General features: G+C 29.5%; 1 protein-coding gene and 1 pseudogene across 6 annotated transcripts in view; one reads left to right on the top strand and one right to left on the bottom strand.

The window, feature by feature from the left end:
- LOC123259157 (sodium channel protein 60E-like) overlaps positions 1 to 26,477 on the bottom strand; it is an 89,478-nt gene that overhangs the window by 12,034 nt on the left and 50,967 nt on the right. For 4 of the 6 annotated variants that reach the window (XM_044719438.1, XM_044719437.1, XM_044719434.1 and 1 more), the window contains exons 5-17: positions 21,658 to 21,735; positions 19,526 to 19,667; positions 17,748 to 17,882; positions 17,335 to 17,573; positions 15,543 to 16,021; positions 15,075 to 15,163; positions 12,314 to 13,803; positions 10,525 to 10,840; positions 8,957 to 9,073; positions 7,128 to 7,286; positions 6,639 to 6,935; positions 2,769 to 2,923; positions 604 to 1,090 (exon numbers count right to left, since the gene is read on the bottom strand). In XM_044719438.1, coding sequence (XP_044575373.1) covers positions 604 to 1,090; positions 2,769 to 2,923; positions 6,639 to 6,935; positions 7,128 to 7,286; positions 8,957 to 9,073; positions 10,525 to 10,840; positions 12,314 to 13,803; positions 15,075 to 15,163; positions 15,543 to 16,021; positions 17,335 to 17,573; positions 17,748 to 17,882; positions 19,526 to 19,667; positions 21,658 to 21,735 — 4,183 coding nt within the window. The remainder of the gene's footprint in view (positions 1 to 603; positions 1,091 to 2,768; positions 2,924 to 6,638; positions 6,936 to 7,127; positions 7,287 to 8,956; positions 9,074 to 10,524; positions 10,841 to 12,313; positions 13,804 to 15,074; positions 15,164 to 15,542; positions 16,022 to 17,334; positions 17,574 to 17,747; positions 17,883 to 19,525; positions 19,668 to 21,657; positions 21,736 to 26,477) is intronic. The other 2 variants (XM_044719435.1, XM_044719436.1) reach the window with 2 other exon arrangements.
- LOC123260238 lies at positions 25,751 to 25,845 on the top strand (annotated as a pseudogene).

Raw genomic sequence — 26,477 nt, 5'->3', positions numbered from 1 at the left:
TTAATAATTATTTAATGAGTAAGTTTTTCGGAAATTTTTACAAAAATGTTATTAATTAATTTAAAAATTAATTTTAATATGCTTAACAAAAGTATTTCTACGTATTATTTTTTTATAGACATTCTTTACACTAGCAGGGTGTTTGGATCTCCTTAAACTACAGTATTAATTTTTGTCGAGGTAAATTAAAAAATTTCTGCAATGATAATAATTTTTACTATTTAACTTTCTCCGTGTATAAATTCGGAATTTTTCTCCAAAAAAAAATTTGGATATAAATTCAGCAGAAAATAATCCTTAAATTAACTTTCAAAAAATAAATGAAAAAGCATAAATATTTTTTTATCAACTCTCTAAAGTGACATCTTGAGTAAGAATTTTTCCGTTTTTCTCCCTTAATTTATCACTGAGCTGTCAATAGTTGAATTTCCGCGAGTGAAATCGGGCTCTCTATCGCATTGAATGTCAACATAATTAATGGCATTACATTATCCTGACATTGAAATAATTTAACGGCGATATAATAAATTTTTAGGGGAATGAGCTTTGAGATGCGCAATTAAAATGATTAAGAGAATAAATCGATAAATAAATTATACTAACCATGTCATCGAGAGCACCCTGCTTGCGAACGTGTCCAAAGACCGACATGCCGATAATTGCATAAATAAACGTAATAAGTGCGAGCAAAGCACCGATGTTAAACAGCGCCGGTAAACTAACGACCAGCGCAAACAGCAGTTTCCGAATACCCTTGGCAGCCTTGATAAGCCGCAGTATCCTTCCGATTCTGAACACCCTCACGACCCGCAGGAGCGTCGGTGACACGGGAAAGTCTATCATTATGTCCTCCATGAGGATTCCGAGGATCGACGCCAGCACCAGTATAAAGTCGAACAGGTTCCATGGCACCGTGAAGTAGTGGTACCGCAGACCTATTATTTTAACGATAGCTTCCAGCCCAAACACTGTCGTAAAAAATGCGTTCGACACTTCCAAAATAAAGAACACCGGGTGCGGCTGGTTGTAATGTTCGATACCCATCGTCAGCATATTCAAAAATATCAGTACGAATATTGCTATTTCAAACCTGTGTACATAAATTAGGTATTAGTTTTTGTTTTTATTTTTTCGACTCGCGTTAGAGCGGTTTTATGGCGAGCAATAAAAACACCACTGGGAAAATTAAAAAATTCATCGGCTTATTTTATTGATAAAAAGTATCAATTTTATTTTTATTCTCAATGTTAATTATGATTTTTTGGAAAAATTTGAATTTTTTGGTTAATTATTAAAGATATAAAAAAAATTGTAAGATAATTTTTTTAAAGGGAATGTAATTTTATTTTTTTAAAAAAGTACTTTTAGAAATTTTTTTGACTTTTATTATTTAAATAGAATTTTATCGGCTTATTTTATTGGTAAAAAGTATCAATTTTATTTTTATTCACAATGTTGGTTATGATTTTTTGGGAAAATTTGAATTTTTTGGTTAAATATTGAAGATATAAAAAAAATTGTAAGATAATTTTTTTAAAGGGAATGTAATTTTTTTTTAAAGTTCTTTTAGAAATTTTTATTTTTTTAGATAGAATTTTAATTCAAAATTAGAGTTTGAAAACGACTAATCAAATATTGCACGCCTCATAAGCGAAGCGGATGAGGTTGTGCTCTACACTCGCCTTACAAAAATCAAGCGATTTCTTGAACTAAAATTGTCTCTATTTATTTTCTATCGCACTTGTAGGACAATATTTACACATAAATATAATGGAAAAACATTAGTTTCAACACTTATGACATTTTGCTTTTTAAATAAACAAAAAAAATGTTTAAAAAAATTATTCCGTGGACGTACGGCTGGCAAATGTATGTATGAAAACTGGCGTGGTCACGATAACTGCTGAAAAACTTAACTGATCAAGTCCATTTATTTTTTATACGCTTCAGTATGATTTAAAACTAAGTCCTTTCGAAGATCACGGTTTAATTCAATGTAGTTTATTTATAATTAGCAATAAACTAAAAATCCACTAATCGTTTGTATATCTATATCTATGTAAATAAGGTTCGTTTACAATACATGCGCAGTAGCTTTTTTTTCTGGGTGGACAATGGCGCGAAAGATTTAAAAGTATTTGTATTTTATTTTAATTAATTTTATTATGGAAAATGAGTTTATGAGGCGTGCAATTTTGGATTTTCCAAACTTTTTTACAATTTTTTCTCGTATTTTTACTGTTAATGAATTGAAGATTATCGCCAAAATAATCAATACAAATATGGCGTTTTAATAAATAGAAATCTTCCCTACCAACTCGTGCAAAAAGTCTCAATAATTATTTCCTGAAAATTCTGATAGATGGCGTTTAGAATTTTTTATTCTCTTTTTATACCCGTAAAAATACTTGTTTACTTTTTATTGTAAATTATTTTCGATGCAAAATCGTTGATCTAAACATATATTAAAAATGTTTGAATTATAATCAAATTTACTAAATAATTTTTTAAAATTAATAATATAAAAAAAAATACTACAGTAAGTTTAGAATAAAATTAAAAAAATTAAATTTTCAATTTAATCATAATAATTTATTTAAAATGCATCTATGTTGTGTTTTTCCCAGTGATTCTGTTTTTCAATTAAATTTAACAGCACAATTATGCTCTCTAAAAAAGTCAGAATAGACGTATAGACGTATAGACGGTTCTCTAAACAAACACAAATAAAAGTAATAAGTAATCAACTATCTTTTGAATTTTATTACCTCCTGGAGTTGGACAAGTCGTAGAACATGGCGAGGAATTGATTCATCGGACGTTTTATTACTTTTTGAGGCTTTTTACGGCCTAGTTTTTTCATGGCTGTGTAGTAGTGCTTCTGACTTTCGGTCAGAAACATTTCTAGCACGCCACCTTCGTACTATAAACATAAAGATTACAAAACAACGTTATAATAATAAATTTTAACATTTATTGGGTAATTTGGGGGCATGTATGCTACCGTGTAATAAACTCCTTTTACTGTCAGATAAAAAACAATAAACCTACTTCAAACAAACACTTTTGATCTATTATTCAGACAACATATCTGCGAAAACTCTTTAAAGACTTTAGACATATTTTGTTTTTATTTTTTTATAAATATATACACAGTGGAGGTGTGATAAATACTCAGTGTGATAACAATCGAATTAGCTAACAGCAACCCAGTCAGCATCCAAGTCAGAAATATTTCAGTATGAAGTCTTTTAAAAAACTTCTTATAGAAGTCCTAATGTGACGTCTTAAGGAGCTCTTTTTTACGAGGTCAGAACTAAGAGCTCTTAATGAAATCATAAGTTTGGAGTCAATTTTCTGACATCTAACTGAGTCCCTTTTTTGGACTTCTTTTTGAGTTGCGTATAATGAGCTTATAGACATTATAAACAAAAACACAAATTTCTTTTTAATATAAAGCTGTCAAAATCTTATTCATTTTTCATTTATTACTTTCCTGATTGAGAAATTAAATTGAAAATGATTAAAAATAATTTGAATTAAATGATTTAAAACAATTTGAATAGATTAATATATAGATATACACTTGGCATAGGTTAACTCATTTCTCTTAATCCAGGTTAATTAAATTTTTTAAAAATTTTAAATTATATTATGAAGTAATAGGCAATAATGTTAAAATCTGGTTCGTAATCAAACTAATTTAGATAAAATAATAAAATTGGATTCTAATCTGAAAAAATTATGTGAACTTTTTACATTTAAGGAGTACTTTGCATGTATTAATTTTAAACATTTTATTCGAATTTAACGATATCTTATAACTATATACTTATTAATTATTGTTAAATTTTTAATATTCATTAATTTATCTATTAGATTTTATATTGTGAAAAGTAAACAAAATTTATATAGACTATTCAAAAAAATATTACAGGTAGACTTTTGAATATTTTTTAGTATATAAATATTCGTAAAAGTTACTTTTTCTCTATCGATACACAGTATCAAATAGAATAAATAATATAGACAATGATCGCAACATTTCATCACTATATAAACTTAGCTTATAAGAATAATGAGATGTGTAACGACATATCGTTTGAACAGCGTAGGGGGTTAGGTATCGATCTAGCACGCGCGCGACTCGGGTTCGAATCTTAGTTACAGCAATTGCGATTTTCACTTTCTTCCTTTAAACCGACAATATTGGGTCTAACTAAAATAATAAACATTCGAAATCAGCATCGGTGCTTCATGAGACTCTGAAATATTTTTCATAATTTACTTTTATTATTATTATTATTATTAATATTATTTTTGTTGTGTTTTTATTATTGTTATCATTATAATAGCGTATAGAGATAAAAAATCATTCATTTGTGCGAGTTCAGAAAAAAGAGCTCGTTTTGATGAGTTCTTAAAGTCTACAATAAGCGGCACATTCGACCTCTTCAGAAGGTCTTAAAGACGTCTTTTAGACGTAGACTCTGACGTCCAAATCAGAAATCTGAGCTCGTTCGGAATAACTTAATACGTCATTTTGCTATCTGGGAAGCTGTAGCCCAGACCTCAAGCCCTTGTGAATAATTGACAAAGAATTTGAAAGTCCGCAATTTAATGGGTTTATATTAAACTAAAGGGCTTAAAAGTTTAAATAATCATTTACTTGTTGAATCTTTTCACCGTCACCATTTTAAATTCATCGGGTTTTAGGTTCTATTACTTTAAACTCGTTTTAGTCGATATTAAATTTCGGTTCGTTTCAGAAGAATAAAGAATTCTATTGAATGTAACCAAATAGAGCAAACAGCGGCCAAGTTAAATCGAATTTATCCAAGAATCGTAAAATAGCTTTGAAAACATGCCAAATAAATGAAGCAAAGAGGACATACTTCCCTCAGGATATTAAATACGTTGAATTAGTGCTCTGACAAAATTAATACTCATTCTACTGATGACTTTAAATTGGAAATTGATTTATTAATACTTCCAATTGGATACTAGATTCATGAATATGGATTTGGGAGTTCAAGTCATCATCATCACTTTTCACGGTTTATTTGAGTTTAATATTCTCGGTATTTGTACTACATATTTAGTTTTAATCACTGATTATCATGGCTAATGAATATTTATTGTAATAATTTGATGCTGTTGTTGATTATGAATTAATCCGGCTTTAGGATGGGACCGGAGCGCTTTTTGCTCGTTGAAATATGATGTAGAGAAAAGTGAAATTGAAATATAATAATTCTGGTATATATTTGATATTTTTATGAACAATTCAAGCGTGTAGTTTTCATCGAAAAAAGAAAAGTTTTTTATGAACCCTTCATTTTATTAAGAACAAATCTTTAGATAATTCTTTTGATTAATCTTTAGATAATGTCTGATATTACGAAATTTTTTTGTATTTTTGAATTTTAAGTCGGAATTTTTTGTTGGTTCAAAATTTTGCTACTTTTTAATTGTTGAATATTTATTAAGGAGATCCACGCAAAGTAAAATTTTTAAAACTTCCCGAAAATTTGTAAATTCAATCTACATAGCCTAATAATTAATAAAAAAATTAAAAAACAGTAGGGTTCCGGGATATTTAATCAAATAATTAGGTTTGAAAATTGTAATTTTTACATGTAAGTAAATGGAAATTCCACCAGCCGTGTATTTGGTTAAGAATTTAATGCAATTAACGATTTAAAAAAAATTTTATTTTCATTGAATTTGATTGAAAAAATGATAAGCTTTCGATTAAAACAATAAAAAAGTAGCTTTCTGAACGTATTACGGAGGAATTTTATATTTTTTATGAAAAATCACTCGGAACTTGCGTTTTTTAAAGTCTTGTATTTGACTTGGCAACACCGCTTGCGCAGTTACTCGGCGCATAAGTAACCGCGGTTTTTTAAAAGCTAGAAGATCTTAGTAATTTTAGTTAGACAGTAAACATAAATAAATTTGAAGGTTAGGGAACTCTTGCGGTGTTGTCAAGTGTATACCGGTAATTCAGAGTGCTATATTTTTTATTAGTCAATTGAATGTTAATAATTATTTAATGAGTAAATGTTTCGGAAATTTCCTCAAAAATGTTATTAATTAATTTTAAGATGCATAACAAAAGTATTTCTACGTATTATTTTTTTATAGACATTCTTTACACTAGCAGGATACTTGGATCTCCTTAATCAAATTGAGATATCGTACTCATCGTGACACATTTTTTTAAAGGATCTTTCGAATATCTATTACAAGAACTAGAAAAATTATTATTCGGCAAAAAAAGCACTTATTAATAAAGTAAAATGTGACTGATATATGTATATTAATTTTTAGATTAATCAATCAAAAAATTACCTAAAATCTCTTTTCTTTTTTATTCTAACTGGGTATAAGTCAATGAAAAATAAAACGGGTTAATTTTTTGTAATCAAATTATTTTGAGAATGAATTAAAACGAAAACCTGTTGAAGGAGTTTTTAATTCGTTCAATTTTAAATAGTTTTCATAAAAATTAAAGTCGAAATAATGCAATTATTTTTTGGGACATTTTTAATAATTTTCAGGGCTTATTTTTAATTGTAAAGTGTGAATTTAATTTAGAAGAAAAATGAATTGCAATTGATAATTTGACGTACCTTTTTTTTAAGCATATTAAAATTATCAATGATAACTCCGATGAATAGATTAAGAGTAAAGAATGAGCCGCATACGATGAAAATAACAAAGTATACGTAAGCCCATAGATTAGCTTCCCTTTGAGGTTGAAGGTCAACGCCCCTTGCATCAACCGCGTCTTCCATTACTTCCATCCAGCCCTCGAAGGTCGCGACTTGGAACAACGCCAGATAAGCAACACCAACGTGATCGAATGTTATCTTGCTGTTCTCCCAAGTGTAATTTAGATTCAGGCAATCGTTCTTCGTGTTTACTATCTATATCAACAGAGAGACACGGAATCACTTTAAGAAAAATCCCTCGAAATTCTAAAATACTCTAGACTATGGATTAAGGAGGTTTATCTGCAACGACTTGTTCAAGAGAGCTTTAAAAATAACTTACAAGAGAGTTTACATTCTTTTTTTATTTTTTTAACATTTATTTCTTTTTTTTGGTACTTTACTCACCGAAATGTCTAGCAATTCGCCGCTCTCGTCTAGACATTTGAAGAACTTTCCTCCGAAAAATTGAACTCCCATTATAGAAAAAATGAGCCAAAACACGAGACAGACGAGGAGCACGTTGAAAATACTAGGTATGGCGTACATCAACGCGTTCACTACAATCTGTAATTTCAATTGATTTGTCGCTTATTCATATATTTATCAATGCTTAAAAATCAATCCATTTAATTCAAATAATAAATAAATAAATTTTTTCATATCGACGACTTTCATTCGATTTCATTTCAATCAATTTTATTATTATCCATCATAAATATCTTCCAATAAATTCACAGTAAGCTCAATGCTTTATGATAGAAAGAAATTAATTTAAAAAGTACAATGGTAGTTATTAAAAAGTATCAAAATATTTCTTCAAACTTTTTAAATTTAAATTACAAACTACCACTAAAATGTGATTTTTAATTAATACATTAAATTTTTTTAATTATCTATATTATTAAGAGAATAAGAAAAATTTTGTGTCCAGGATAGTCATATGATAAAATCGGTTTTTTTAATGAAATTTAGTGTCAATGCAAAGGTCTTGATTTGAATTTGTGCCTTTTCAAGGTTTCTCGCTTACCATTCTCGACAATAGTCAATTTATTATGATAAGTATTTAGGCTGCATTCAAAAATGCTCTATCTCTAGATACATAGTTAACAAATGACCTTTTATCTTGTGAACTATTGACATTTTTAAAGATATAAGCTCATCCCGATGTTACACTCATCGAGACCTTTCGTTTGAGTACCCACATCAATTTTTCATATATTTTATATATTTATATATATGAATATATGAAAAATATATCAAAATGCATGTGGGTACTCAAATAAAAGCTTTTGATAAATATAACATCGGGATAAGCTTATATCTTTAAAAATGTCAATAGTTCACGAGATACAAGGTCATTTCTTAATTATTGACATTTTTAAAGATATAAGCTCACTCCGACATTACACTCATCAAGACCTTTCATTTGAGTACCCACATCAATTTTTCATATATTTTATATATTTATATATATGAATACATGAAAAATATATCAAAATGCATGTGGGTACTCAAATAAAAGCTTTTGATAAATGTAACATCGGGATAAGCTTATATCTTTAAAAATGTCAATAGTTCACGAGATACAAGGTCATTTTTTAATTATTGACATTTTTAAAGATATAAGCTCACTCCGTCATTACACTCATCAAGACCTTTCATTTGAGTACCCACATCAATTTTTCATATATTTTATATATTTATATATATGAATACATGAAAAATATATAAAAATGCATGTGAGTACTCAAATGAAAGCTCTTGATGAGTGTAACATCAGGATGAGCTTATATCTTTAAAATTGTCAATATTTAAGAAAGTACAATGCAATTTAACAAAAGTCATTATTTAATAAAGCAAAATTTTATTTATTTATAGTTCACAAGTCACGGCAGTCACACACTGACTGCAAGGTTGCTAGTTATAGATTAATGATCTAACAAATAATTTCATCATAAATTATTTTCGACAATAGCGCGTAGAAAAATTCAATAAATCACCGGCCATTCATGCCAGGAACAAACTGAGCTATTATAGATATTATAGATAAATAAAAATCGGTGTAGTAAAACTCTCTACACAATAATTGTCAGTACTTATGACCCTTGAATTTACAGCCGGTAAAGTGTTTTAGCCAATAAATCTCTAAGAAAACAAGTTTATTTATTTATACTTAATACACTCGTTTATCTATAAAAAAGTAATTAAGAGAAGATGCTTTTAATAGATCTTACCCTCATGCCTTGCCATCTTGAGATTGCCCTGAGTGGCCTCAATGCCCTGAGAGTTCTCAACGACCTCAGTACTTTGAGGTTTTCATTTTCTTCGATCAAAAGACTAAACATCGAAACCTGTTGAACAAATCACTTTATTTTATCGATTGTAATTTTTTTTTAACCTACTAACTAGTATCGAGCTGCTCGCTCTTTGTTTATATTTATACTTATATTTATAACTACACTATATGTTGTTCTATAGTTATAGATATAGATATATTTATACATAGGTATGGATATGAAATCGCTATACATATTTTTTGAACAGATAGCATGCAAGTACACTGATCTATCCATACAATTGTGTAGCTGTGAAGATAAGAATGTTTTTTTAGCACAAATATTTTTTTTAACAGATGACAAAAAATTAAAAATTTTATCGTCAGACTTAAAATTTTTAATTTCAAATCATCGTACAATACACGATCAATCTACTGATGATTAATTTTTTGGAGTTTTTGGATTTTTTTTAAGGAAACTGCTGACTTTTAAAGATTTTTCTTTTTTATTAAAAATTATTAAAGACTAAAAATTCACATAAATTAATTAATTAAGTAAAATTCAAGAAAATTAATTAAGTTAAATTCAAAAAAAATAACTAAGATTTAAAAAAAAATTAATAAAGTAATTACTGATTTTACCAAATTTTTTTGTATAATTTAAATTTATTAAACTTCTATCAAATTTCTGTGAAAATTTTTTTTAATCAATTTTTAAATAAAGAAAAAAAATTAAAAATTATCAATAAAGATTAAACTCATAACATAAATTTTTCTTTTAAAATCAAACAAAAAATTCAAATCCTATCGGAGCTACTAATTTAATCCGCTAGATGGCGCAATTGAACAATACTTCTCACAAATGGTAGCATAAATCAGCGATAAAGTTTATCAAACGAAACTAAATTGTCTGACGGAACTTAACGAGCGTTAAAAATACAATGATCAATATTATTCGGAGTTTCCATCAACGGTTAATTTATTCAACTTGATTAATTATAGAGAGAATTGTGGCTCGATTTTCCGAGTTTTAAAAGCAAGCAGTTCCTTTAATAATTAATGAGGGTTTAAAAAGGATTAGGATTGATTCTGAGAATATTAACGTACCTGGGTCCATGAAGCGACACATAAAACATATAGATAATACATATAGAAATAAAAAAATTTGAACATTCAAAAGGAATTCTCTTTCGTTTTTAGTGTAATACAATTTTTTTTTTTCTTTTTTAAAGACACTTACATACGCTATATCTTTATCTAACACTTGTTTCGGAATGTAATTAAAAAACGTAAAATGATGTTCTTAAGCCCGTTGAACTAATAATAATTTGTCATCTCATGCGACAATAACACAATAGCCGTTAGTTTGTAGCGTGTTATAGAGACATGAAGTACAAAATAAAATAAAAAAAAAATAAAGTTGAGAACAGTGTAACGATATTAATACACACATGTATTGTTATTATGATGGTAATAGTAGTAGCACAGATTATCGTAATATAATAGCTATGAAGGGTGATAACTTACGAAAACAATGATAAAATCCAAGATTGTCCAGAAACTTGTAAAGTATTTACAGAATCCGAGCGCGATCCACTTAAGCACCATTTCGACGGTGAATAGCAGGCAGAATCCCAGGTTTGTCCAGTAGAGAATGCCCTTCAGGAATGGATTGTCGTCGAGATATATGTCCTCGAAACAAAGGGTGACAGACGAGGCAAATATAAATGCCAGGATCATCCATTCAAAGCCCGGGGTGTCGACAATCGACAATACAACTATGCGTAAGTTTGTCCATTTGTGCCCCAGATCCGTGGCGATACATTGATTAATACAACTACATCTATTAAATAAACAATTATTAGGTATTATTCATCATTTGCTTCACCCAGATTTTCTCGCAACAAAATTAGATCATTTCAACAGGTTATGGGCTCGAATCTTTTAGCTCAAGTTTTCTAAACGCGTTTTGTCTGCCTGCAAAGCAACTGAAAGCCGAATGGTTAGAGAATTTGATATTTTTGTTTTGAACATGATTAATTCGTTATATTTTTGCTTGTATCATTAATATTGTAAATAATTATTCAAATTTTGGAAAAATTAAATGCCGATATTATTTACATGATAAAATTTTTCCTAAAATTTGAATAATTAATTATTAACGAACGTTGTTCAAACGTAATTAAAGTATATTTTAATTAGTGGGTAGTACTGTCGATAATACAAGAAATAATGCAAAGTCTCGTTAGATTTATATAGTACACTAGCTGTTACTCGCCCGCTCTGCTGAACGGTTTATAGAATTGCATTTTTAGATCTAGACTTGAAATTTAATTAGAGTATTGTTTTGACTTGCACAGATTCCAAATTCTGTCGAATTGGCATGTACCTTTTATCCATGTAATTATTCTAGCTAATAGTAGTTGTAACTTTCAATGTGCTATCATTATAACATTCCCGTGTCTTTCTTACAAAAATGAATAAAAATTGATATGAAAAAAAAAAATTTGTAATGAGCATTGAAAGTTTCAGTTAAAAAAATTGCAGGTCTCATAAGTGAAGAAATTTGCCTAGTATATAAACATAACCAATAGAACTAAAAAATTTATTTTAAACAAATGACAATCGAATAGCATAAATTTAGTTGCAATAAAAATTCATTATTTATTAGCCAAAAAAATATAGGTTCCGGATAAGTAATCACCAATATATCATATACTAAAATCTTCTCCGAAACACGCTGCATCTTATGGGATTAGTATTATTCCGATCGGTTCAGTAGTTTTTGCAGTATAACTGGACAAAAAAATCGGCTCTCCATTTATTACTATAGAAGATTTACCAATTTATTTTTACGTCAGAAAAAGAAAGACAGATAACTTAATAGTTTATTTTTTATTAGTAGTAATTATTACATGCTCTTAATCTGTAATTTATACCGACAGTACTTCTTCAAAAAACCATAAGACTTATCTTTGCATTGACAGGTCGTACTAAATAAATATAAAGTGCCTATGACACATTCTAAAATAGTGCTGACTACTTTAATCCACTAGTTACAAAATAAACTACATCAAAACTTCTTCATAAAGGAATTCGTCATAATCTTCCCTTATTAATGAAGAATCCAAAAAAGTAAATCAAATTCTAAAAAAAAAGCCAATAAAAGCCCTAGCTTAAAAATTGACTGCTAGATCTTCCGTGTTGCTTTAAACCTAAAACAATCTTCCATAATTAAACCACCTCCCAAACTCTTAAGTACCTTTTATTTTCCCCCTAAAAAACCCGCGGCGAAAACCAGCAAAAAAAAACTTACTTTTGATAGCAATGCTGAGGAAAGCAATCCTGAGGTACCCTGTTTTGCTTATTTCTGCCAAAGCCTGGAAAGGAGCCCATGCCGTCGATGTAACGTCCTTTGCTATCGCGCCTTCCACCGACAGTGAGCTCGTCGACGTAGCTAACGAGCGCGTGCCAAGGTCTTTTCTGCTTGGCCGCGGCTTGCTGCTGCAGTTCGTCTTGCCTCATTGTCGTCATCATCGTAACCGAGGACATCATCATCATCGACTCATTGGTCTCCGCCTTCTCCTTCTCCTTCTCTTTCTCCTTCTCCTTTTCCTTATCTTTGTCCTTTTGCGGACGTGGAAGCATCGCTAATCTTTCTTCATCTTCAGGAGTTCTGCCAGAATCTTTGAGAATCTCCATCTCGATACTTTCCTCAGGATTGGTCTCATTGCTATCGCCCTTGCCCTCGTCCAACTTTCCCGCAGGTCTCACAGTTTCTTGGCTACTGTGGCTGTAAGTAGTGACAGTGGCCTGACGGTGGTAGATCGGCTCGTAGGTAAACACCGGCTGGTTCAAGCTTTCTTGATAAGACCGATTGTAAATGTTGTCCTTGGGCAAGCTCAAAACGGTTTCTTGAATCGCGTATTTTTCTTTATCAGACTTGTCCATAACTTCACGGACAATTTGTTCCAACCTGGTGTTCTTCTCATTCTCGGTCCGTTCTTTTCTGTAGCGTTTTTTCCTGACGATAGATCTGATCCGGTCAAATGACCGCGCTAATTTTGAATCCTCACCCACTTCCTGTTTTTTTTGCTTCAACTCCTCCGAGTTGAAGCTGTTGAGCAACAAGGCCAAGAAGAGGTTCAGAACCATGAAATTGCCCATCACCAGTGCTGGAAGAAATATCGCAAAACAAGTTTCCGGACCCTCGTCTTTTTCCGCACGCATACAGTCCCAAAGCGGCTCGATCCACTCTCCGCAGAGGATCCGGAAGATCATCATAAAAGAGTGGAAGAAGTCGTTGAAGTTCCACCGTGGAACTGGGTCCGGGTAGAATTTATCTGGTGTGTAGTCCTTGCTGAACAATTGCATGCCTATCACGGCGAATATGTAGATCACGATCACCAACACCAGTGTCAGGTTTCCCAAAGCTTCGATACTGGAGATTATGATGCTGAGCAGGACCTTCATCGTGGTCCAGGACTGCGCAAGCTTGAGAACTCGCAAAAGTCGCAGGCCTCGTAATACTGATAGACCGTCCACTAATTCGAATGTCAGGTCGATCAGGGACGCCGATACGATTATCAGGTCAAAGTTGTTCCACCCGTTGTTGAAAAAGTCTTTGCTCAGTGCGAGCAACTTTAGGAAGCACTCGAACGTGAAGATACTTGTGAAGACTTTGTTGCCGATGTTCAAAGCTTGACGGACGTTCTCGCTCATTCCGTGGTGCTCCATTGCTAGAAAACCCGTGTTTAGGACTATGCACAGGGTTATCGTTAGCTCAAATAATGGGTCGCGGACCACCTGGAGAAGTTTTAATGGTTTTTTATTAGTCGGTTCATTTAGTTTGTTTTTTGATGAGGATTAAGAAGGATGGATATATTTTATGGGAAAACCTGTTTGATCATTAGGTGAGAGCTTAATTATGAAGGGAAATTGTTGATAATTATTCGGTTATCTTATTTTAAAACACAGTAAATGATGTTTTTTAAATTTTATCAAATGAGTCTTGTACACTAACAAAAACGAAAATTATTGTAAAAAAATGATTTCTTGGTTCTGAAATTTATTCAAGCGAACCATCTAAATTTATCAATATTTTGACAAAGAATCAATATTTTTCTTCATTAAAAAATATTTGAATTGAGTATAAATTACTTCAATCAATTCAACCAATCTTTTTAGATAAAGAAATATATTCTCAATAATTTTTAAGAACATATGTTCTTATGTTGAGAAAATTTTATAAATAATATTAATTTTTTTTTTTAGTGTAAAAAAAAGGTTGATACTTCAAACTTGAAAATTTTGATTGAAACATAAGGTAAAAGACCCCATTAGTGGCACCTTTAACTCCTATTAGTGGCACTTTTTCTTTCAACGAAAAAATGTTCTACTTGGAATAAAAATTAAAAATTTTTTTGATAATATATTCATTATTGAAAGTAATGATTTCATTAACCCGTTGAGGACACACCTCGAAAAAATTATGTTAAGGACACACGGGGTCCAGTGGACCCCACTCAGAAAAACAGTTCTAATTCGTTTCCTATGTGATGTATTGACTTATAATTGGCACCAAATTTTAATATAACATTCCCTCTAAATATCTTACTAGTTATTTTTAATTTATAATAATTTAAAAATACCGAAATACGAATTTCGGTCAGTTGCTTAAAATGAGAATAAGACATTTAAACATGCAAAATAATACAGAAAGATTTAGTTTTTTGTCATAAAACTTTTTAATTATTAATATTACAATAAAAAAATAGAAATATCTTCAAGAATATCAATGAAATAAGTCGTAAATGAGACTAAGTCTCATTTATAAATCTCCTTCTAAATTTAAAATTGCCTCACGTTCGCCTCAAGTTCGCCTGGGGTCCACTGGACCCCATGTGTCCTCAACGGGTTAATTGAATAACTACCAAAATCAAAGAAAGTGTCAGTAATGGGGTCTTTTACCCTAGTAGATATCTTAACAAAAGCAAAAAAAATATAAGATGAACAATATCGAAAAAAATCAGGTTTAAAATTCTGCAGTTACTGTGTTTGAAATGGATTAAAAATACCTTATATAAACAATTTTGAAAACGCAACCAGCCCTCGTAATCAACACAACATTGAATACATTTGTCGCAATTTCTGTCAGGAAGATCATCTAAAACAAATGGAACATTTTTGAATATCTTTTTCGATTTATTAATTCACAACTCCTTCTAAAGGCGCTTTTTCTCTTGATCCTCGACATACATCCTTATTCTTCAATGCGAATTAAAAAACAAAGTTTTCACTTGAATTAAACAATAGTATATTATAAAACACGCGCTAAATCTCTCAATTCAATAAAAATAGGATACATGTACTCATGTGGAGTACATAAATGTTAAGATTATTTGTATAACTAGTGTAAGGCCCTTAGGGAGCTTTGGCTTTAGGGTCTAAATTATTAAATAAATAAATAAATTAATTAATTAATTTAAGACTCAGGGCAACCTTTAGAAAAAGTCTACTGTATTTTATAATTCTAAAATTCTTACCAATGACAACAATATGGGACAAATACTCAGGAGGCAGAGTGTACATTTGTTTCTTAGTTTTGACCCCGTTGCATTTGAGGACCCGAATCTCCCGGCTTTTGCTCCTGACGGAAACAGTAACCGGGGCGATGGGAAGAAGGGTGCGTTCGCCAGTGGTGGTGGTCACCATCTGCATCCTTTCTTGTCGTTCGAGACGGGGCTCGCGGTGCTTGTGCTCACGATGGTGATGCTCTCGCCGTTCGTGCTCTTCAGCCGAGGTCACGTCATCGCCATCGTGATCATCAACGACACCCGAGTCATCCAGCGAAGACTGCTGGTTGCTGTTGTTGCTGGCTTGGCGCGAGTGAAGCATTCCTCGGTGCGGGGCCAGTCGGTGGATTGGGTCCGGTGGCCGGGGTGGCGCCACCTGGAGAGGTAGATTTGATGGCCGGACATTTGAGTGCCTTGGACTCGGACTCGGGCTCGGTGTCGCTGACCTGCTTTTTAGATAAATTCTTTCAGCATTTAATTAGTCGATTAATCGTGGGTCTTTAAGTTTCAGACATCTGAGAATTTTTTTTTCTTTTTAATTGTTTTTTTTAATAGAAATTAGAAGTCAATTTATATTGAAGTTTTTTAATTAATAATTTTTATTTTGAAAAATTAAAAAATATGTTTTTTAACTGTTTAGAAGATTTATTAGTTTTATTTATTTAACTTTACTTTGAAAAAAAAATAATGTTAAAAATTGTTAAATATATAAATTTTGAAATAAAAAATTCAGTATCGAATTTTTGGTCAATTTTTATCTTTTTTTTTTTGTATTTTAAGTATAATTGAATCAGATTTAAAATAAATCTTTAAATACATAAATAAAAATATATTTTAAACTAAGAATAATTTTTTTTTAATTTTCAAATTTGAGAATATTTTTTAGAGAAATTTTTTTTGGTTTAAATAAATCTTAAATAATTAAAAGAATAATTTTTAAATATTCATAATTTTTTACGAAAGTTCAATTATTCTTCGATGTATTTAAAGAAAATTTTACTTTATTTTTTTAATAATTCAAAAAGCACCAAATATAGTTGTAAAATTGAGCTACGAGGTCACGTTAAAGTGCCTTTGATATTTTGAATGTACGTCAATTACAACTAAAATATTTACGAAGACCAATCAAAAGTTCGATATTGATAATTAATATTTAATTCAAATTTTATATATATTCATTGAATAAATTTTCTATAGAGGAATTTTTTTTTTTTCATTATAAAATGCATGATTATCTAACCTAAACACTTTTGAATAACAATTACAGTGCATTAAGTGTTTTTATAATAAAGTACAGTACTTTTGATATTGTAAGTGCATTATAACATAAACCTTGGTGAAAATGAGCGTGTTTTTGCTTTTTAATGATTGACAAAGCACACCTTTTTTTTCTACTGCAAAATTTCATAAAAAATTATTTTGTCCCTACACTGAAAAAACAATTAACTTGATTCAAGAGAAAAATTCTTGAACCAAGAATATAATTGTCTCTAATCAAGATGAAAAATTCTTGAATGAAATTTTCTTAAATCAAGAAAAATTTCTTTAAATCAAGAATTTTTCTCCTCAAATCAAGAATATTAAGTTCTTCAAAATTATATCCTTAATTCAAGAACATTTTTTTTGTATGGAAAAAAAATTCCAGATGTCTGATCTTTTCAGCACGACAATTAATCCCAAATAACAACAATTAAAAACAAGTGGCGTGGGTTGCAGGGTGGAAAGGACTCGTGAAGGTTAAAAGATTTGAGGATGATCCTACTGATCGCGTTTTTTAATCAAGGACCTGCTCCTGGCTCCCCCGTTTTTTTCCTGGCCAGCGGAGCTTCTTCCTCGTTTTCTTCTTCGAGTTTTTTTCCTGGTGTAGCTGCTCAGCAGAACGCCCTTGCGCGCATCTATTTTTTTCTGCTTCTCCTTCGTTAGGGTTTTGATGTTGATCTTCGTCGGGTCGAAACTAAACGTCGAGTCTTCGCGATGGTCAGTCAGGTCTTTTTTTCTTTCCTGTCAATCAACGTTAATATTTAAATTAAATAAAAATTATTATTAATCAATCAATCAATCTCAAGATAATTAATTAATGAATCCTTCGGTCGCTTAGTCGACAAATTAATCACTTAAATATCTTCAGACTAGCCTAAAAGCGGGAAGGAAGAAGGAAGCCAATGAAAGTGTTACCTCGTTAGTAATTTCAGCTTCTTCCTCGTAGCTCAAGGCCACGACGGCAAGCATCAAATTGATGAGGTAGAACGACCCGAAGAACACGACCACCGTGAAAAACGTGACGCTGATAGGCCCGCACGCCGACAACACCTGTTTTGGTTAATAGGCATATCATTTTTCAAACCCACATGGATATATATACGCTAACCTCGATAGCTTCGCAAGTCTCCATTCTCTACTCTGTCTGGAAGTTCTCTCATCCATTATCTAAAATCTTTTTTCCTATCGTAATACATCATCATATTTTACCCGGTACTTTATAAATTACCTTATAAGCTTTTACATATTGTAGAGGTATATAGGGGTGAGAGTTTGAGCTTGAGTTTTCTTTATCAAAATTACTCTATCTTTGTCCCAAGGAAATTACTTGGAAATTTTTTTTTTATTTTTAATTAACCTTTTCCTGGTTAATTAATTCTTATCGAACTTTTTATTATAAAGAATTAGATAACGGGAAGTTATTTTTAATTAGTTTTATACTTAAGGAAATTTTTTGGTAATTATCTTATGAGTTTATTTTTTATATTATTTATTTTGAATAGTTTTTAATTATAATAATTTTCTTAGAAAAATTTAGATTCAAATTTATTAAATTGAATTGAAGTTAATTATATTTTTATTTTTTTCTAAAGAATTAGATAACAGAAAGTTATTTTTAATTAGTTTTATACTTAGTGGAATCTTTTGGTAATTATCTTATGAATTTATTTTTTATATTATTGATTTTAACTGTAATAATTTTCTTAAAAAAATTTGGATTTAAAGTGTTTAAATTAAATTGAAATTAAATAACTTAAGCTTTTGTATTAATTATATTTTTATTTATAAAAAATTTTATTTATTTTAAATAATTAGATAACAGAAAGTTATTTTTAATTGCTTTTATACTTAATTTTTAATCGTAATAATTTTCTTAAAAAAATTTGGATTTTAATTTATTAAATTCATTAATTAAAGTTTTATATAAATTATATTTTTATTTATAAAAAATTTTATTTATTCTAAAGAATTAAATAACAGGAAGTGATTTTTAATTACATTTATACTTAATGGAATTTTTTGGTAATTATCTCATGAGTTTATTTTTTATATTATTGATTTCGATTAATTTTTAATTGTAATAATTTTCTTAAAAAAATTTTGATTCAAATTTATTTAATTGAAATTAACTAATTATATATTTATTGATAAAAAATTTTATTTATTCTAAAGAGTTAGATAACAGAAAATTATTTTTAATTACTTTTATACTTAATGAAATTTTTTGGTAATTATCTCATGAGTTTATTTTTTATATTATTGATTTTAATTATAATAATTTTCTTAAAAAATTTAGATTTAAATTTGTTAAAGTAAATTGGAATTAATTAATTTAAGTTGTATATTAATTATATTTTTATTGATAAAAAATTTTATTTATTCTAAAGAGTTAGATAACAGGAAGTTACTTTTAATCACTTTTATACTTCGTAAAATTTTTTGGTAATTATCTCATTAAATTTAATAAATTAAAATTTATTAAATTAAATTGAAATTAATTATATTATTATTTATTAATATATCTAAAAACAGTCAGACTCTAGTGCCAATAATTACCTAAATTACTAGAGCCAACACTAACAGTAAATACGAAATCCGAGGGTTGATTATACATCATTAAATTCCGCACCAATGACCAACGGAAACTAAATACTAAAGACCCACTAAACATATAAATAAATAACTCAACAAACCTTATTGTAAACATCCTCCCAGTAGTCGAGAGTAATTAATTGAAAAGTAGTGAGCATTGACCACAGAAAGCTATCAAAATTCGTGTACCCGTGGTTCGGGTTCGGTCCCACGCACAGACAAGTGTAGTTCTCTTTGCAGTGCCTGCAAATCAGAGCATAAACCGTCTGACATTATATTACCTTACCACTTTACGTTATTAATTTAGTTTAACGGCCCGGCCATAAAAGTCACATAATAAAATTACCAACCGCGATAAAATTTAACACTCAATAATTTTCATTTTAAACACGCGATTTATTCATTTTTATTTTATCCAATTACTGAGCATTTAAATCAATTAAAAATTTTTGGAACTCAAAAAATAGCTTAGATTGTTATTATTATCCAATTTAATGGGCATTGAAATAAAAGAAGAGTTTAATAGAAAGAAAAATCGATTTTTCAACCGGCCGCGAGTGAGTGGTTCTCTTAATTGTTTTTGATTCAATTTAAACTTGATTTCTCTAGCAAAATTAATCCCTGAAAAAGAATTCAGTTCACACCTATTATTCACGTCACAGTTTTGTTGTAAAATACTTTTTTTTACTTTTTATATATTTGGTTTATTTTATTTTATTTGGGTTTTTCTGATAAATATAAAGATCAATCTTGAAAGCGGCAGAGCGATTCTCTGTTAGTTGAGTTTGCAGAAAATAAGTATATATATATATATATATATATATATATATATATATATATATATATATATATATATATTTTTTTTAGCAGCAGCTGCGGTCCGATGAACCGTAAGCTTAAAGTTTAGCTCGTTGAAAAATCCCAAGTGTTCGGAAACGGTCGAGAACCAGGATAGAGATTTTCTATACTTTATATCTACAGATATACAAATGTTACAAAGTTCTTTACAAATAAATATATATATTAAACGTAAATCCGGTTTAGATAAGTGTCGTTCTCAATCCTAGTAACTATTTCGCGCTTCATCGCCGCCATTTCATTTGCCCCGCGGAATACAAAATGAAGGAATTAAGGTAGAGCGATGTCAAAGCAAATACGACCCTATTATTTTTCTTTCACTATTGTTTCTCGGTTCTGCTTCTTTTTTTTTTTCCTGTAATGGGATTTTTATGAGTCGATTTATTGAGTCGTTTAAATAATTGTGCGTTAATTACTTTTTTATTGAATTGGTTGTGAATTTTTAGATGATAAATTTTATTTTAATATTATTTTAAGAAGTTCGATTTTTGGATCATGAAAAAATATTTTAAATTAAATTATTCACGGAAAAAAGTAAACTGTGATCAATTATAATTGATTTATAATAAGCAATGATCACTTGGAAAAAATTACCATTTCAAACAGTAAACTCGTGATTTTAACAATCACTTTATAATATTTATCATTTAAATGGTACAATTTATTATTTACATGGAAGAAAATACTATTTCAAACAGTAATATTTGCTATGTGAAAGTCCAGAATGTTAAAGTATAATAATTGAGAATTTTGAATTTGATATTTATCATTTCGTACCTAAAAAATGATCGCATGATATGTAAAAAATGTAAACTACAGTTACTAAATTTCTATACAAGCCACTTCAATATTTAAAAAGTAAAATTGTAAATTTTAAACGCAGCGCTAAAAATCAAACTATAATTATTGATTTGCTTGGACTGGTAAAATATATATTTTAAGAGTAGAATTTTTACTGTTTCAAATGTTAAATTTTTCAAGTGTGAGACCTTCCCTTTCTCCTCATAGTATATTCTATATATTGAAACGGCAATTTTTACTGTTTGAAACAGTAATTTTTTAAGATGAGAAATTCGGTATTTACTATAGTGACAGCTACTAATCACATTTTCGATATTAAATTATGAATTGTAGCTTTTACACTTTCTACATTAAGTTTTGTAATATTTACACTTGTGCCACCCCAATGTCCGCTGTACTTTCTGAAACTATAAAAATTATCCGGAATCCGAGTGAATTTTACAGTTTACATTTTTCCGTGTTGAAAAACAAATTTTCTAATAATAAGTTGAGTTGTAAAATGAAATTTATTAGTCTTAACCCCACGTCCTGTTTGAATAGTCTTATTATGGTTCTAAATAAGAAAAAATAAAACCTGGCGCCGGTGACATTCCCACAGATGATAGGATTCTCGTCCTCGCCGAATGCCCAATTGGACGAATTCCAAGCCCACCTGTTGGCAGAGAAGAGTATAAATCTTTCTTACAATTTTATAGATCAATATTGTTATGTAAGCACATAGACAGATAGATATATCATATATACATATAAATATGTGCAAACAGTAAGGATGTAAGTACATAAAAGTTGGTATATATATGTGGACAAGTTACTTGAGCTTGAATGGAATAGAAAAGAAAAATCTTCGTTTGTTCTACATGTACTTGAGAAATATTTTTATTAGATTTCTATTTCTGGCAGACGTATTTTTTCACGCTCCAGTGAGATTACCTTTTTTTTTTTTTTTTTTTTTTTCAACGGAGATGATAAAAATTTACTCACATAAGACGTTTATATTGCTATGAAAGTCAAGAAAGTATCTTGATAAAAGATAACTTTTAACGTCGAGTTTAGAGGATAAATACGAATCGATATATATTCTATCTTATATCCTCTATCGTAGCAGTATTCTTAAACTATCGGTTAACATTAACGATCGAGACAGAACTCATCAACTTCTAACTAGTATTCGTTTCTTATAAAATAAAACTCCAGTGAAAAAAGTATATATAACCTACTGAACGACCTTTTGAATAAATTATTCTGTGCTACATTTTTAAGATGGTCAAATACATATTTTTTAATCTCGTTTAATTTTGTTCGTTTCTTTTTTTTTGTAAGGATTATTTAATTGGTAATCCGAGAAAGTTATTCTCGTGCTTTTTATTATCTATTAGTGAGAAATGTGAGAAATAAATTACATTTATGATTATTTTATTTTCATTTATTTTTACAGGGAGTTAAATAATAATCCATACACATTAAAATTTTATTATTATTTATATTATTAAAAGAATACGAAAAATTTTTTGGCCAGTGTATTTATATGATAAAATGGGTTTTTATGATCAAATTTGGCTTTTTCAAGGTTTCATATTATTCTCACCAAAAGTCAATTTATGATGATAAATATTTGGGCTGCATTCGAAAATGCTGTATTTCTAGATTCATAATTAAGAAATGACCTTGTACCTTGTGTACTATTAACGTTCTTAGAAATATAAGCTCATTCCGATGTTTCACTCATCAAGAGCTTTCATTTGAGTACCCACATGCATTTTGATATATTTTTCATATATACATATATATAATATATATAAATATATGAAAAATTGATGTGGGTACTCAAATGAAAGGTCTCGATGAGTGTAACATCAGGATAAGCTTATATCCTTAAAAATGTCATTAATTACAAAATGAACTTATCTTGTGAACTATTGACATTTTTAAAGAAATAAGATCATCCCGATGTTACACTCATCGATACCTTTCATTTGAGCACCCACATCAATTTTTCATATATTTATATATATTATATATATTTATACATGAAAAATATATAAAAATGCATGTGGGTACTCAAATGAAAGCTTTTGATAAGTGTAACATCGAGATGAGCTTATATTTTTAAAAATATCATAAGTTGATAAAATACAATATAATTTCTCAATTATTGACATTTTTAAAGATATAAGCTCATCTCGACGTTATACTTATCAAGACCTTTCATTCGAGTACCCACATCAATTTTTCATATATTTATATATATTATATATATATATATATATATGTATATATGAAAAATATATAAAAATGCATGTGGGTACTCAAATGAAAGCTCTTGATGAGTGTAACATCAAAACGAGCTTATATCTTTAAAAACGCCAATAGTTAAAAAAGTACAGTACTATTTAACAAAAGTCATGATTTAATAAAGCAAAATTTTATTTATTTATATTTTACAAGTCACAGCAGTCACATAGTGACTGCAAGGTTGCTAGTTATTATTATTTCTCTTAAATATGTTAATAATATAAACAACCGTAATTAATTAATAAAAAATAATGAAATAATCTAATGCGTAAGTCTTGTATAAAAAAAAAAAAAAATATTATTTCTCTACTTCTGCGTGTGAAAAAAGTTTCCAGGTGACCTCTTAATGAACACGGGGAATCCCAATTAAACGGGACATGCAGTATGCAATGAGACTTTTTCTCTTTCGTCTATTTTTCTTTTCCATTGTTCGGTAAATTATAATTATCTCGGCGTTAGTAGGTTACTGCAAACTAAAAAAAAAAAAAAAAATAAATAAATAACCCAAACCAGGTTTAAAAAAAGCGTGGCAAATAGAAACAAACAATAAAAGTTGGTACAGCGATACCAACATAGCACAAATTGTGTCTAGTCTGGCAGTGGTGCCGGCGTATAGGACTGTAGAAGCCTGAAAAACCCAGCAATAGGTCTCGAATGTAAGTTTTAATATTCGAAAAGCGAGCCCACCGAGATAATGGCCACAGCGAAAAAAAAAGGAGTAGAAAAAAAGTGCTGGCCAGCATATAGTATCCATCCCGTATAGAAGCGTAAGCGGCAGACGCAAGACTCAGTGACCGTTTGGGTAATAGCAAAAGAGCTGCCTCATGAATATCAACCGCAGTGACCCAAACACTTTGCACGTATACTCTTGTACTAGCTACTAGCTTTTATACTTTACACTCTTTTCTTTACTTGACTTTACTTATATCTGTGTCTGTGTCTATGTGTCTCTTTTTGTATCAAACTAACACTTGGTTAAACTTTTCGTGAATGTTTAAATTATGTTGCTTAGTTCCCGATACGCTTGAAAAACTTTCCGATGTATGTTAAAACATTCTATAACCGAAAACAAATAAATTATCCAGGCACAGGCAATCGATTATCCAACAACTAAACAAACAGTTTGTCACAAAACAACACTAAAAAATAATACCAGAGAAATAAATCGCTAAATCGGTCCACCGGGACACAATAAGCCTCCCGCATTCCATTATTTTCGTAAACTGAATACGTTAGAATTGTTTTTTTTTCCACGCTAAAAATTCGGAATATTTAGCTCTTTTTTTTTTTTTTTTTTTTATTAAAACCCGAAAATTGTAAATTTTTTAATTCAATCTTTTAGAAACTTTTCCTCTGAAAATTTTATTCTTTAAAGTAAACCATGCTGCATATGTAATGTATTATTTATAATTGACATAAATGTTATAACATCCATAAAATTTAAATCGCAAACATACGGAAATTTATTCAACATTTTTCTTTTTCGCGCACATACGTTACATCCATTTCCCGTGTACATAAATTACCATCAAGAAGTACTTATCCAACTAAAACAAGTACAAAGTAAAGAAAATTCTAGAGATATGTTTATAAAATTTGTTTTTCACCGCCCAAATTTTTTACAAAGATCAAAATTATAATATTTGAAAACAAAACTTATGATATCGCTATATTAGATTTTATTTATAATTAAAAAATAATCTTTTATGTTTTTATTTTTCTCAGTTTGACATTAAAAAAATAAACCGGCTCCTCGCCTTCATTAATCCGCAAAAATTACCCATGTCAAAATTTCTCAAACCAAAATTTATCACTACATAAATTAATCTGACGAAAATTAATCACCATTTACGAAAATGCTTATATATCTTCAATAATAAAATGGCCCTTTAATCATGGTTTTTGTGTGTGTTTATTTGAAATTAGACCAACTCATACGCTTGATGTAAATGAACTAACGATTTAAATGTAGTGCTGCCCTGCCATGACAAAACGACGTATCTCGAAAATTATAGTTTCGAGAAAATAGCGTATACAGTTTTCACAGAATTTGAGTACAATTTAACAGAAAAATTCATTTTTGTCATGACAAAACGTTGTAACTCGAGATACGTTTTTTTATCTTAAGAAACTAATTTGATGGGCCGAGATGGGGATAGCTCCTCGGACCGGATAGCTCAAATGGTAGAGTAGCCGACATGTCTTCGGAAGATTCTGGGTTCGAATCCCAGTCCGACCTATCTAATAATTTTTTCTCGCATGTTATATAAACTCACATTAAGATGATCCTCTCCACATTCCTTTCTCAATCCTTTCCTACCAATATCCTGTTACGTGAATGTGGAACGCTTCACGTTATAATTACCGTAACTCCTATTCTTTCCCGCTTCACAGTATTATTTATATTTGTAGATTAGCATGGCCCCTGCGCAAGGATGACACGCAAAATCGTGAAGCGTTCCACATTTTTACAAATATAAATAATGCTGTGAATAAGATACGTTTTTTTCAGTTCTTTTATACGCACATTTAATCAATATTATTGGCATAACTAATTAAATTAGTAAAATTTTGATGATACCCTATCATTAAGTGACACTAAAAAAAACCTTTTTAGCTTTGTTACGACAAAACAGCGTATCTCAAGATACGTCGTTTTGTCATGACAGGGCAGAGTGATAATAAGTAAGGGCCTATTATATCATTAAAATATAATAAAGAGAAGGAGAAACAATAACAATGTATAAGGTATATAATACACGGAAAAAAGAAAACTCGAAAAATTACAGTATAAAATGTAAAATCAGCCCCGTCGTAATCAAAACTAAAAAAATTACAGTTTGAAATAACATTTTTCTAAATTCAATTTTTTAATTTAATATTCAGAGCTTTCAATGTAAATATTACATTCTACAATGTAATTATTATAAAATCTGTAATAATTACAATCTGAAACTGTAATTTTTCTAGTTTTCATCACGAAGCGCCACGTTGCATTATATACTGTAATTTTTCGAGTTTTCTTTTTTCCGTGTAAGCTTATGAGAAATTTTGGTCTCAGAAAATATATTCAAAGATATTTTTGCCTTGAGAAAATATTGC

This window comes from Cotesia glomerata, linkage group LG2 (assembly GCF_020080835.1).
Source record: "Cotesia glomerata isolate CgM1 linkage group LG2, MPM_Cglom_v2.3, whole genome shotgun sequence".
NCBI classification, from domain to species: Eukaryota; Metazoa; Arthropoda; class Insecta; order Hymenoptera; family Braconidae; genus Cotesia; species Cotesia glomerata.
This window is presented reverse-complemented; position numbering and strand designations above follow the sequence as displayed.